Source organism: Neolamprologus multifasciatus, chromosome 23 (genome assembly GCF_963576455.1).
Source record: "Neolamprologus multifasciatus chromosome 23, fNeoMul1.2, whole genome shotgun sequence".
Classification (NCBI taxonomy): domain Eukaryota; kingdom Metazoa; phylum Chordata; class Actinopteri; order Cichliformes; family Cichlidae; genus Neolamprologus; species Neolamprologus multifasciatus.
In genome coordinates, this window is record NC_140460.1 from 42,142,991 (window position 1) to 42,155,881 (window position 12,891).

Sequence of the window (12,891 nt, forward strand, 5' to 3'; positions counted from 1 at the left end):
ATCGTGGCAGCCCTATTTTCAACACAGCAGGTTACCTGGTGTAATGTTTTTCAGTTAAAAAGAAACATGGTCTGACTCCTACCTAACTATATAAAGAGTAACTGAAAGTTAAATGCAGCTAATATGTCCTGTTTTAAGCCAGGCACTTCCACCTCTGCTCCGCTGGGTCTCAGCCACCATCGCTCTGGCAGCAACGGCGCTAAAGCAAGTAGGAGAGAGCTGAGCTGGAACAAACCATTTTGGGAGGGGGGAGGGGTTATCTATACTTTTGTTGTTAAAATTTTCCATCTCAATTAAGTATTGTATGCTTTTTATACTTTTAGTAGTGTGTCCCACAAACAGCAAATATTTTCAAAAAAAGTAAGACATCTTTGGGGGTGCTTTGATTCATTTTGGGGGTGCTGAAGCACCTCCAAAACTGGGCTAAAATCGCCCCTGGCATGATGTATAAAGTGCTTTGAATGCTGAAGCAGAGTAGAAGAAACTACATAAACACTTCATTTTCTTTGTACCATCTCTGTGTATGTGTGTAGGTTTGAGACAGTGGTGCTGTCAGTGACACTTCTGAAAGAAAGAATAAATAATCACTGAGGTGGTGAAATAAGACAGGGTCATAATCACGTTCTTGAATGACTTAAATCGAAAAAGGGCAAAAAAGTGGCCTGATTCATGACTCATATCGGTCACATATTTGTCAGTAGTTTGTACTGTGAGCAGCAGGTAATTTAATTAAGTCTTCTCCATTGTTTTCCTTGGTCTGACTGTGGAGTTTTGTTTTGAAATTCATGGCAGGAAGTACTTCTATTTACTAAAGCTAAACGGAAAAACAGAGTAGCCCCCACTTCTCGCGTGATTCTGGCTTCACAGCAGGAGCTCAAACAACTTTGCAAGATCTGAGTAGCGCAGAAATTTGGGAGAAGCGTCCACAGAGCGACGGTACAGCCTGCGCTCGTATCACCGTCTGTCAGTCAGCAGGTGAGTAACACTTCTGTCTGTCTGCAGAGCAAATGTGCGAATACTCGAACTCTGTTCATTTATCTGCAGGTTAGAAGGAAAACTCAAAAGCGAAAGTTATTTGCTACTAAAACTCCTCTGTTAGATACCAGTAATGACAACAACAATAATAACAATAAATAACAATAATACATTTATAGCAGTTTGGATAAAGCCACACATTAAAGATAAATGTTCCTGCATGCAGACACACAGTCCTGTCGCTTTTCCTGAACACTGACTGAGGAAAGGACGGTGCTCTGACAACTCCAACAACCAGTAGCGGTTTTAGATACGGGCGACACGGGCGGTTGCCCGGGGCGGCATCGTAGTGTGGGGCGGCATCACGGGCATCGGCAAAAAAAAAAAATGCTCGTACTCATGCTGCCCCGACGTCAGCCAGCGCATATTGGGAATGTCACAGGCACCGATAGGTTTTCTATCGCCCATTTGCTGGGAGTAAGGACGCCCTCCGTTTGCGAGGTGCGCCTGCTGCTTGCGGCACAGGGAGGAGAGGGCGGGGCAGCGGGGGAGTCTCTGGTGGCTGGAGCAGCATCTAATAACCAACTCGCCAAATAAAACAAAATAAAAACAAAACAACAAACACGAAAACACCAGACATCCCTATACAGACTTATCATTTGCACCTATGTTTTTTCGAAATTCTGTACACGAAAAGTGAGCGAGAGCCCTCAGTGCGCATGCTCGCTGCTGAAGTCAAAGTAAACTTTATTTGAATCCTAAGTTGTGTGAAATCTCAGAAATGCACCCTAGACAAAGCAAATCTGTGAACTAAGGTGTAGGTGTGTTAGATCATGTTGTGGTGATTCTCGAGTTGGGGGATTTGTGTTCATACTGGAGTGCAAAATTAAAACCAAGATGGACAAGAAAAGTTCAACGCCATCAGGTCCTCAGTTTAGAAAAAAGAGAAAAGAAGAGGAGGAGAAACGAGCAAAAGATGCAGGTAAGCAGATGTGTGATTGGATAATGGCAGGTCATCCTGAACCAATCAGAATCAGAATACTTTATTAATCCCTAAGGAAGTTATGTGTGTTACAGTTGCTCCAAGAAGAAATGGTAAAAATAGCAACAGTAACAGACTAAACTCCAAACAATACATTATGTTATAGATTTTAATATTAATTAGTCATTGTCAGTTGTTGATTTGTCCTGTTCTCATTGTATGATGAATTATGATGGCTGTTTGGTAGCTGTTTGCATACTATGAAAACTCTCTCTCTCTTCATATATATGTGTGTGTGTACAACAGCTTTATGTTAATGTCCTTAATATGTTCTGTCTGTATGTATGTGTGTGTGTGTGTGTCTTGGGGGTGGAGGGCGCCAGAGGGAGTGTTCGCCCAGGGCGCCAAACAGGCTAGGACCGCCACTGCCAACAACCTCACGTGAAGCGTGATGTAGCGTGCTCGCCGTGTGGAAACTACAGTGTGGAGAAGATGGGTGACAACATGCACATGGAATAGAATAGAATAGAATAGAATAGAATAGAATAGACCTTTGTTGTCATTGAACATGTGCCAACGAAATTGTAGAAATGCTTCACCAACAGTGTTGGGGAGTAACGGAATACATGTACCGCCGTTACCTATTTAAAATACAAAATATGAGTAACTGTATTCCGTTACAGTTACCGTTTAAAAAGGTGGTATTTAGAATACAGTTACTTTGTTGAAATAAATGGATTACACGGCGGTACTTCCCTGTTTCATATTGTGGCGGGTCAGGACTGTTTGGGTTTTGTTTGACAGCTACGTTCTGTTGTTCCAGGCAGCGTTACGGTTGCCATGGTTACAGGGTGACGCTCTCTCTCTGCGTGGTTCCTGGGTGAGAGAGGCCTTTTTGTTGTTGTTGTGCTAAGCTAACAGGCAGAATGCTACAGGTATAGCTCTAAAGAATGTAGCATCATGGGCAGTGTAGTCCGTGCTGCAGGGAGAATGGACTGCCATACCCGTTATGTGTCTGTGAGCGAGGGAGGGAGAAAAAGGAAAAGTACGAGCTGTCATCGAGCAGAAACGGGAGCTGGAAGCATGTAAATATAATAATAACCACTGCAGCCAAGAAGAGAGCCTGACGAGCCCAGCTGTAAGTAAGCTATTAAGACTCGACTGTACACCGTGTTCGTGTTTTCCTCTGAAACAATAAGTTCTGTTGGAGCAGCCTTTCAACGCCTCTCTCTGTCTCTGCTAGCAAAGTTGACCCAGACAACAAAGTAAAGCTAGTTTTCAGCTACGAGCCGACACAGAACCCACCGTATTAGCCAGAGGTCCCTTTACTACGGTTCGGAGCCGCGGACCTTCAGTAACAGTAATAAATCACAGCAATAGTACATTCATGTAGTTGTAAACAGCATGATAATATATTAAGTAATCCAAAGTATTCAGAATACGTTACTCTCATTGAGTAACAATAAGAATACATTTTGGGGCATGTAATCTGTAATCTGTAATGGAATACATTTTAAAAGTAACCTTCCCAACACTGTTCACCAACGTGTTCTTACTCTGTTGATCTTTGCACGTTACTTGGATAAGAAAAAACAATATTGATCATTTTTAGAATAAAGTCGACATTTTGAGATTTTTAAGGAGTGGCGGATGTTTTTAAAACGATTGCATAATTGACACTTAAGCTGTGAGCAGTGCCAAAACTCTCTGTCCTAAATCACTCGGTGAGGAAGTGAGGTGTGAAGAGCTTCGAAGCAGTGTGCAGACAGCAAGCCACGTCTGGCTGAAGAATCTGTGACGAATACAAGTGAAGTGTCCTATGAATGAGTCCGTGTTAGTGCGTTAGATTCATCTCCATGTGATCATGTGCTACATAGTAACTGGAACGTCTCGTCATCACAAATGATGTTTGTCTGCTTTCACACACATTGCAGTTTGTATTAATAAACAGTGGTCAGAGATCTCCATCAAAACCACATTGATTTCCCTTCAGGCTCCTCCTGTGAACTGCCTCACTGAGGCAAACGTGCGTGAAGCCTGAGCACTTATTTTGGGTAGGACAGACTCTCCCTGCTCAGGCCTGCGCCTTTTTGAGCCACTAATTTTTGCTGCTCCTGGCAGAATGCGAGTTATTACTGCAAACTGACTGCATCATAATATATAAATGATAGCACAGTAGATCATGGCCTATAAAATCAAATACATGTTATTTTAAGATAAGATACCTTTATTAATCCCACGAGTGGGAATTTTTGTTAATATTTAAATATTATATGTAAATTACTTATTTAACTGCTCTGATCTAGTGGAACGTCTTCCTTCCTCCTTGTTCAGGGTTTCTGTGACTGCAGTAAAATTCCCTCCATCCATCACTTACCCCACGAGACCTGAGGTCAAAATGAATTGATGATAATCACACAATTCTCACTAATTGAACTGAATGCAAATATGCATTCATAATGAACATTTACATGATCTGCACGACTTTGTTTATTATGTTGTTGTTTTCATGAATGACCGGAGGGTCTGTCCCAGTGAATCATGGCCCAGTGTATGCTGTTCCAACAGAGCTGATGCAGGAAGCACCAAAGCTTCTTTCCTCAGTATTTGGGGAATTGGAGCATCTCTTATTATGGCGACTGCACTACCTCTGGTCATCGCTCTCATTTAGGAACATTTCTAATCAAAGTGGACCATTGGGACTCACGGCGTTACACTCATTCCTGCATGTACACGTCCACATCCACACTACATGTGAATTATAATCCAAATAACAGGTGGAAGATTAAGAACAAATGAACATACAAAAATGAGTTTTAACAGTTCTGTTAAACAAACCACTGATTCATTCGACCCAATCGACTGATTGTTGAAATAAGCTGCAGTTATAAGTTTTTAGAGTTAATCAAGACCAGGACAAATTAAAGTTTACTGGAACTAAGAGATCCATTAAATGGTTCATAAATACATACGATTGGGAAAAGCTTTGATATGTGAGCTTCAAATGCTTGTCAAAAGGTTTTTATCAGATGATTTGATATTGCTGATGGAGGGCTCTCCTCAGAGAAGCTGCCAGACCCAAACAGTGTCAGTTTGAGACGTCCAGTTAGTTAATGGCAGTGAAGGATTGCCTGAGGTCGCTGTTGAGGTCGTTTGTCTTACAGCTGTGTATCATCTGCAGTGACAGAAGATGCTTTTGAAGCTGTTTGGTAGGATAGGATATGTAATGAACATAGAATTGGTCCAAGGATTGAGCCCTGAGGGACTTCGTTTAAATTTATACGTACATTTCAGAATTCGTATTATTACAAATGTGTCTCTCGGTGAAGTCTGATGAGAACCGTTTGAGAACGTTGTCACAGATACCAACACAGTTCATCAGTCAGAATGGCGTGATCGATGGTGTCACCTGCTGCAGGTCAAGTAGGAATGAAATCAAATATTTTTCTCAGCTTTAATGCCCGTTCTCACTCCCGAGGCGTAACATGCCGACGTTTTGTCACGTCCCGCGGCGTTCCTGAGGAACGCGAAAGGTGACCTTCGGCGTTCTTATGGTACGCGGCGGGTTATGGCCGAAATCCAGTGCAATGACGCTCCCGCGGTAATAGACGTTCCAGCCCTAAACCTAACCTTATCCCTGACCTTAACCATGACTTTAATGATGTTAAATAGCGTGTTTTTAAGCGATTTGAAGAAAAAGAGCGAACATGTGTAGATTGAGTCCATATGGTTCTCATATTTCCTCATTTTTCCGAGGTCGTCATTTAGGAACGTGGTGGGTAGCCGAAAACGTGATATGTTGACGATTTGGGAGTGAGAACGTGTTGTTAATGCTGCCTGATACGCCTGTAACAGTCTTCATTGTCAACCTTTCACTCGACCGCGTGCTTGAATCATAACCAGTTTGTATTATTCATGATTAAAAGCACCAGAAGAAGACACGAGTACAGTCCTTGGTTAATGCTGATGAGCCGTATCAGCAGCAAAATGTCCTTTGTTCTTATGTCTTTGCAAAGCTATGATGATATTCATCGGTAACTGACAGCGACTGACGGACGCTTCAGAGTCATTGGTGGGAAACTCCAGAACACTACTGGCTGTAATACCTGTCAGTGTGTCTTTACAATTACACGTGGTTTGATTTTCCTCCCAGTGTTCCTGTCCTGACAGCATGAAGTCCACGTGGCCACTGTCCTCTCTGTTGCTGCTGCTCTTAGAGGTGAGCAGTGTTTCTCTCCAGGAGATCAACAGGCCTAATTTTGTCCTGATAATGGTGGATGACCTGGGAATTGGAGACCTCGGCTGTTATGGCAATAACTCACTGAGGTAAGAACATGTTGCTTCTCACTGACGCTGGTCAAGCTTAAGTGTGATTTGGCTGCTGGTTTTTAGAGAGGTGATTGGTAGAAATGGGGGAACTTGTAATTCTTCAAGCTGCTACTCCCAGAACTCTTTCATTTGACCTCCTGTTATTGTCGGCCGTTCTGTTCCCATACTGGAGTGAATATCTGTGATTGTGGCTCTGTTGATTGCTTCACAGTTGTCCGGGGGGGTTAGACGACTGAATCTGTAGATAAACAGGACAGCAGACTGCAGAGAGGGTAGAAGAGCACAACATGTTCCTCTGATATTTTGGATATACACTACAGGAAGCCCAGTAGAAGAGAGAGGACTCATAAAAGACTGGCAAATATAACCAGAAACTAACGAATTCAAAGAATATTCAAAAACACTGGACCCACAGAGCCAGGACAGGAGAAACTGTGCCAGTGGAAATATTATCATTTGGGATTACTTCACTGTATTGGGCTGGGCAATCAACATAAATTCAGCATTTATTGCTTTATTTATTGCTACGTTTAGCATTTATTATGCTAAAGTGAAGCTACCCAAGAATATCAGCTAATATGAAGCCTGTGAGCTTGGTACAAAAATCAAGGGAACTTTTTTTAAAAGATATTTTTAGATCAATCTCAATGTGCTGCTCTAAAATTCTCCTTTGACTTAATTGGGGCCGACTGATTAAGAATGAAGATTTCATCTTCTTTGTCTGTTTGTTTCTTGTCCTGTTTCCTGTTCGTGGCCTCTCTTTCGTCCAGCTTGGTTTTACTCAAGGTCTCTTCCTGTCGAGTGCTGCCCGTTGGGGACTTTTGGCTTGTAGGGTCAATATTATTATAGACGACTGCTGTCAAGCAGTTATTATTTTATCTCGCTATCTCGCTGCAGTAGAGCTGAGTGGAATTTTAACAGAGCATTAATTCTGCAAAGAAGTCTTTCATCTTTCCTTTCCTTTCTTTCAATTGTATTTATATAGCGCCAAATCACAACAAATGTCGCCTCAAGGCGCTTATGTCGCCTCAAGGCGCTTAAGTCGGTGCTTTCAAATATTTACGTTTATCTCCAGAGTGTTTGAGTAGATTCAGAATGATCACAGACACATAAGTAGCTCACAGCTGTTAGTTTTGTTTACTGATTTTTATCTAAGTCATAGTTTTTCCTTTTTTATGAAACAGGGACATTGATTTTGTAAAATAACAGTAAAGTGGTGATTTGTGATTGATTGGAAAATGTGGGCATTAAGAACTGAGTAAGAGATTCTTGGGCGACAGCTGGAGATAAGCTGCTTTAACTTTATTTCCAGCATTGACAAGTCTGACATATTTTGCTTTGATGAGAAACCTGTTCTGTAATTGCTGATGATGTGATTTGCAGGACCCCCAATATTGACCAGCTGGCAAAGGAAGGGGTGAAGCTGACCCACCACATCGCTGCAGCCAGCCTCTGCACTCCCAGCAGGGCAGCGTTTCTCACCGGACGATACCCAGTGCGATCAGGCCAGTTAACCCTTTAAAACCGGTCAGAGCAGCACGCTCTGTTTTGCGTAACTATTTTTAAATCCCTGTAGCTCTGCAACCACGTGAGCTAGCACAATAATTTTTTTTGCATATGAAACTGGAGGAGTTGTACTTACATCTTATGCCATCAGCTTGTCCTCGGTCACAGTTTCCTTCCACATATAGCTGCAAAAACTGCATAAAAAGCACTTGCAGCAACAAAAACATAATATTCCAGAAACACGCTTTGCCGATCCGATCAGCTGTTTGTAACACTTCCTACGTCCATCAGCGCGAACTATCGCATGTCCATGACTTTATGACTTTCTGTGTGGTTTCTGGGATGCTTAGGACTCATATTGCACTGCTGGAAATAGTTTATTTTGATGCACATGCTGCTTTTTTGCAAATTTGCATCATAATCTTTATTTTCGTTTCTCCTGCAGTGTATAAAAATTGGTGTATCTCAAAAATAAAACTATGAAGAAACTCAAAATAAATTTCCTGTGGTGGGAAACTATTTTGTGCAACTTTTTTGTATTTACAGTTTTGAGGGATAAGCCTCTTAAATTTCTCTAACTAGAAATATATGTTAAAAAAAACAAAAGCGATTTTCAATTTTTTTGTAGTTTATTGCACTTTTTTGCAATTTATGTAATTACTATGCACTTAATGCAGACATATTATTAAAATCTGGGCTGTAATGGTTGTATTGATGTATATCAACTTGAAATGCTCCCAAAAATGGCTCCACAGCATGTAAACATATAATATAAGCTCTGGTGGACTTGGTTCTATGGTCGGTCTTAAAGGGTTAAAAGCTGCAGACAGAAACAAGCTTCAGTGCTCAATGTTGGCCTGGTGGAGAAGTTTCCAGAATACAGGAGCGTTAAACACCTTTAACAGAGGCTGTTCATTTAGTGAATTATTTAAGATCCCTTTGAGCCCAATTACAATAAAACTGCCTATAAACCTCTTTATGCACATTGTTGTGAGCCACTTTTTTATGCATGCTGAAGTCACATGTTTGTTTTTGTTTCTCTTTCTTTTCAGGTATCGCTGGTTACGTCAGACCAGGTGTCTTTTTATTTAATGCAGCATCTGGAGGTCTCCCCAGCCAGGAGATTACTTTTGCCAAGGTTGTCAAACAACAAGGCTACGAGACGGCTCTCATAGGTGTGATGCATGAATCTGATTTGTCTTATTAGCAAAAACAACAAAGAGCTTGTTGTTTCAGACCCGTACACATCTGTTAGGAATGAATATGAATATGTGGAAACGCTGAAAAAGCATTATGTCACAAAGAAACATGTTTAGAAGCTGACGTTATAAGTGCTGTGCTTTGGTGTGAGTCTCAGCTGGTGACTCTGTGAAGTTACCAGTGTAGCTGTTTTAGACACGGCGTGAAAGAAATGAGCGACTTATACCGTGGATAGCATTTCATTGGGAGTCGAACCATTGGTACACTGGTCACAAACCATTGTAACCAGTCCTGTTTACCTTCGACTTAGTGATTTGGAAGAAGGTTTTATCTCTAACATCTGCAGTTTAGATTGTGTTGCTGATGTGACTTAATGAGGACAATTATGTTGCTGTATTTGTAGACAGGTCTTAGTACAGAGACGTGATTTTTCCATCCTTCCCTGTGAATCAGATTCTTGTGTATTATTAGTTTAGTTAAATTCTGTTTGTGTGTATAGAGATCGTGACAGCACAGTGCATTTACAGGTACAAGCCGGTGCACTTTTTATTCCCTCTGGTGTCTCTAACATGAGACATCAAACATGTCAATCATTAAGAGTAAGATGTCCACACTGTGTGGGGCCCAGGTTAATGATAACTGCCTGGTGCTGTTGGCCAAAGCAAAGCCAGGAGCACGGCAGCTTGAGTCACTGCTCTACATGGGAGAGAAATCGAGTCGTGGTCATCTTTACTTATGTGAATCGTGCTTTGCAGGTGAAGAGAGGGTCAGACTAGATCATGAGTCTGAAGCTGGAAATCAAAGGATGATGTTGAACGTTGTCGTGGTAACTGAAGCAGAATTTAATGGACATGTAAGTGAATCAGAGTTGATGAGGACGTGTGTGGCGTCTTCTCTTTGAGGTCTTTACCTTACAGCATAAATCAAAACAAGCTGCTGATTATTTCACATTTTACTTGTGAGCAACGGCACATTTAAATCCTACAAATATAGTTATTTGGCTTATATCGTGATATATATCGTGATATATCGTGATATATCGTGATATATATATCGTGATATATATATCACGATATATATATCACGATATATATATCGTGATATATATATCGTGATATATATATCTGATATATATATCGTGATATATATATCACGATATATATATCGTGATATATATATCGTGATATATATATCACGATATATATATCACGATATATATCACGATATATATCGTGATATATATATATATCACGATATATATCACGATATATATCGTGATATATATATATCACGATATATATATCACGATATATATCTATATATATATATATCACGATATATATATCACGATCTATATCGTGATATATATCGTGATATATATATCACGATCTATATCGTGATATATATTGTGATATATATATCGTGATATATAGATATATATCGTGATATATATCGTGATATATATATCGTGATATATATCGTGATATATATATCACGATATATATCACGATATAAGCCAAATAACTATATTTGTAGGATTTAAATGTGCCGTTGCTCACAAGTAAAATGTGAAATAATCAGCAGCTTGTTTTGATTTAAATATTTATTTCCCATAATAAGTTCAACAGGGTAGCTGTACTTAAGGAACATGAGACTGTTTCAGATAAATAAAGGCAAATATTGCAAACGACACCAAAGGCAGCCGCTAAAGTGTTTAAGTTTCAAAACAGAACAAAACTACTAAATTGTCAATTCCACTTAGAAACAAAATATTAATTCTAAAAATAAATCTTAGTTTGTTTTACAGAAGAACAAAATTGACTAACTTTTGTCAACATCAAATAAACTGAGAACTAAAAGGAAATTCTCGATCTCTCCTTGTTGTACAGCTGAGCTTTTCAAACAGTGTAACAGTTACTTTAGTCTGACAGAAGCCGGATGATGAATTAGCTTCCAGTCAGAGACTGAGCATGCACCGCTTTATTGTGTTTCCAGACTTGCTTTCGGCACATTGACAGTGCGCTACTCTGTTTTTGTCAGACTTGAAACAGCAGAAATACCTTCACACTACGAACTTCTGTGGCTCTTCCGTTCAACAATCTCTCCGGCATCATCACCATCATCTGTTTTCTCTTCGGTCCTTCGCTCACGCTCTTGGTTGATTTTTCTCTAGTCGGCGCTCATTTCCTCCATTACCCGGGCGGCACGGCGGCTGGCTGCTTCCCAAACAAATACACATGTGCGGCTTGGCATTTGTGCTGTACGTAACAAGTCACGTGACGTGATGCTGCGGCTGTGATTGGTTCGGCTCTGCGCTACTTAATTTGGATTGGCTGTTCTTTTTTTTTTTTAAGAGGACAAGAGAGATGAGGTCTATCGCAATAGTTTAACTTTTCTATCGAGAAAAAGTTATTTCACAATACACATCGTTCTATCGCCCAGCTCTACGCCAGTCTATTAAGTACAGTATTAAACGTTATGTCAAACAAGTTGAATAAAGAGGTCTTTGGCCGAGTGTCTCGTGTGCTCATCGCAGACAGTTTTGAGCGTTATTAGCAGCTAAGAATGAAGTGACAGAGCTCACACTGATGTCAATATTTATACCCGTGACTGTAGTGAGATTTGTTTTATAGGACGTGTACACTTTCAAACCTCTCTTAATCGCGTTTCTACTTTCTGAGTTTTTGTTTCTTCTTGTCTGCAGGAAAATGGCACCTGGGCCTGAACTGTAAGAGCCACAGCGATCACTGCCACCACCCTAACAACCACGGCTTCAATTATTTCTTCGGTATCCCTCTGACGAACCTGCGGGACTGCCAGCCGGGACACGGCACCGTTTTCCAGTTCCATAAACATTTGCCATACAGAACAATGGGCATCGTTCTGCTCACTGCAGTCGTGCTGCACTACAGCGGGGTCATCGGCAGGAGGTCCATCCTGAGCTTGATGTTTCTGTTGCTTTCGGTCACTGGTGTGGTAGTAGCGTTCATCATGGCTGTCCCATACTTAAACTGTGTCCTCCTGAGGGACCACAGCATTGTGGAGCAGCCATTTAAGTCTGAAAACATGACACAGAGGATGGTCCACGAGGCTGTGGGCTTCATAGAGAGGTACGTGAAGCTTTCCTGAGTCACCTGCATCTGAGAACTCTCTTGTTGCAATGTTTCATGTTCATCGTTTGTTTCTGCAGACATTCAAACAGGCCTTTCCTGCTCCTTTTCTCTTTCCTCCAAGTCCACACAGCCATCTTTGCTTCAGCCGCTTTCAGAGGAACGAGCCGCCACGGTATCTACGGGGACGCTGTGCAGGAGGTGGACTGGAGTGTGGGTAGGTCAGTCCGTCTGTGGAAAAGCTGCTGAACTACATCTGTGAGTTCTTTCAAATCCAGCAAAAAAGCCCAGAAGCTTCCAGCCTCTCCTCTTTCAGTCACATGACACTAAGAAAGAGGCTTCAAGGATAATCGTTAAAGTGGGAACAGAAGATAAGTGTGCAGTCACTAGCAATTACATCTTGTCACGATCTTATCATGTTAGGAGGCTCTGTGAAACCAGCTTCACCTGCTGCTGCAGGAGAGAAGAACCAATGAGTGAGACGAGATGGAAGATGTGAGGAGAGCCACTAAAACCTGTGGATGGAGAACTGATCTCACTGTGCTCTGTAGTCAAAATAGGAAATATTGTTTATACATTTGTTGTCAAATCATCAGCTAAAATTATTAATCACAAATATATTAGAAAAAATTGAGCTGATTATTTTATAAAACCCGTTAAGACTGTAAATTCATAATATGTTAAAACAGCTTTAAATATACCCGTATAGGTTTGCCCCTAATTCAAGTGTTTATCATGACCTGACCTTAGTATACTGCACGTCAGGGTGAAGCCCTAATCAGACAAATC

The 12,891-nt window shown here is 41.0% G+C and overlaps 1 protein-coding gene across 3 annotated transcripts in view; it reads left to right on the forward strand.

Annotated features, from left to right (window-relative positions):
* Positions 1-803: 803 nt before the first annotated feature.
* The window catches only part of sts (steroid sulfatase (microsomal), isozyme S), a 30,528-nt gene continuing 18,440 nt past the window's right edge, over positions 804-12,891 (forward strand). For 2 of the 3 annotated variants that reach the window (XR_014872367.1, XM_085151415.1), the window contains exons 1-6: positions 804-975; positions 6,111-6,283; positions 7,670-7,791; positions 8,845-8,967; positions 11,697-12,102; positions 12,183-12,319. Coding sequence is in view for 2 of the 3 variants with exons in the window: in XM_085151415.1 (XP_085007541.1) it covers positions 6,129-6,283; positions 7,670-7,791; positions 8,845-8,967; positions 11,697-12,102; positions 12,183-12,319 (943 nt within the window). In the remaining variant the exon portion in view is untranslated. Of the gene's footprint in view, positions 976-4,150; positions 6,284-7,669; positions 7,792-8,844; positions 8,968-11,696; positions 12,103-12,182; positions 12,320-12,891 lie in introns of those variants that run through there. The other variant, XM_085151416.1, reaches the window with a different exon arrangement.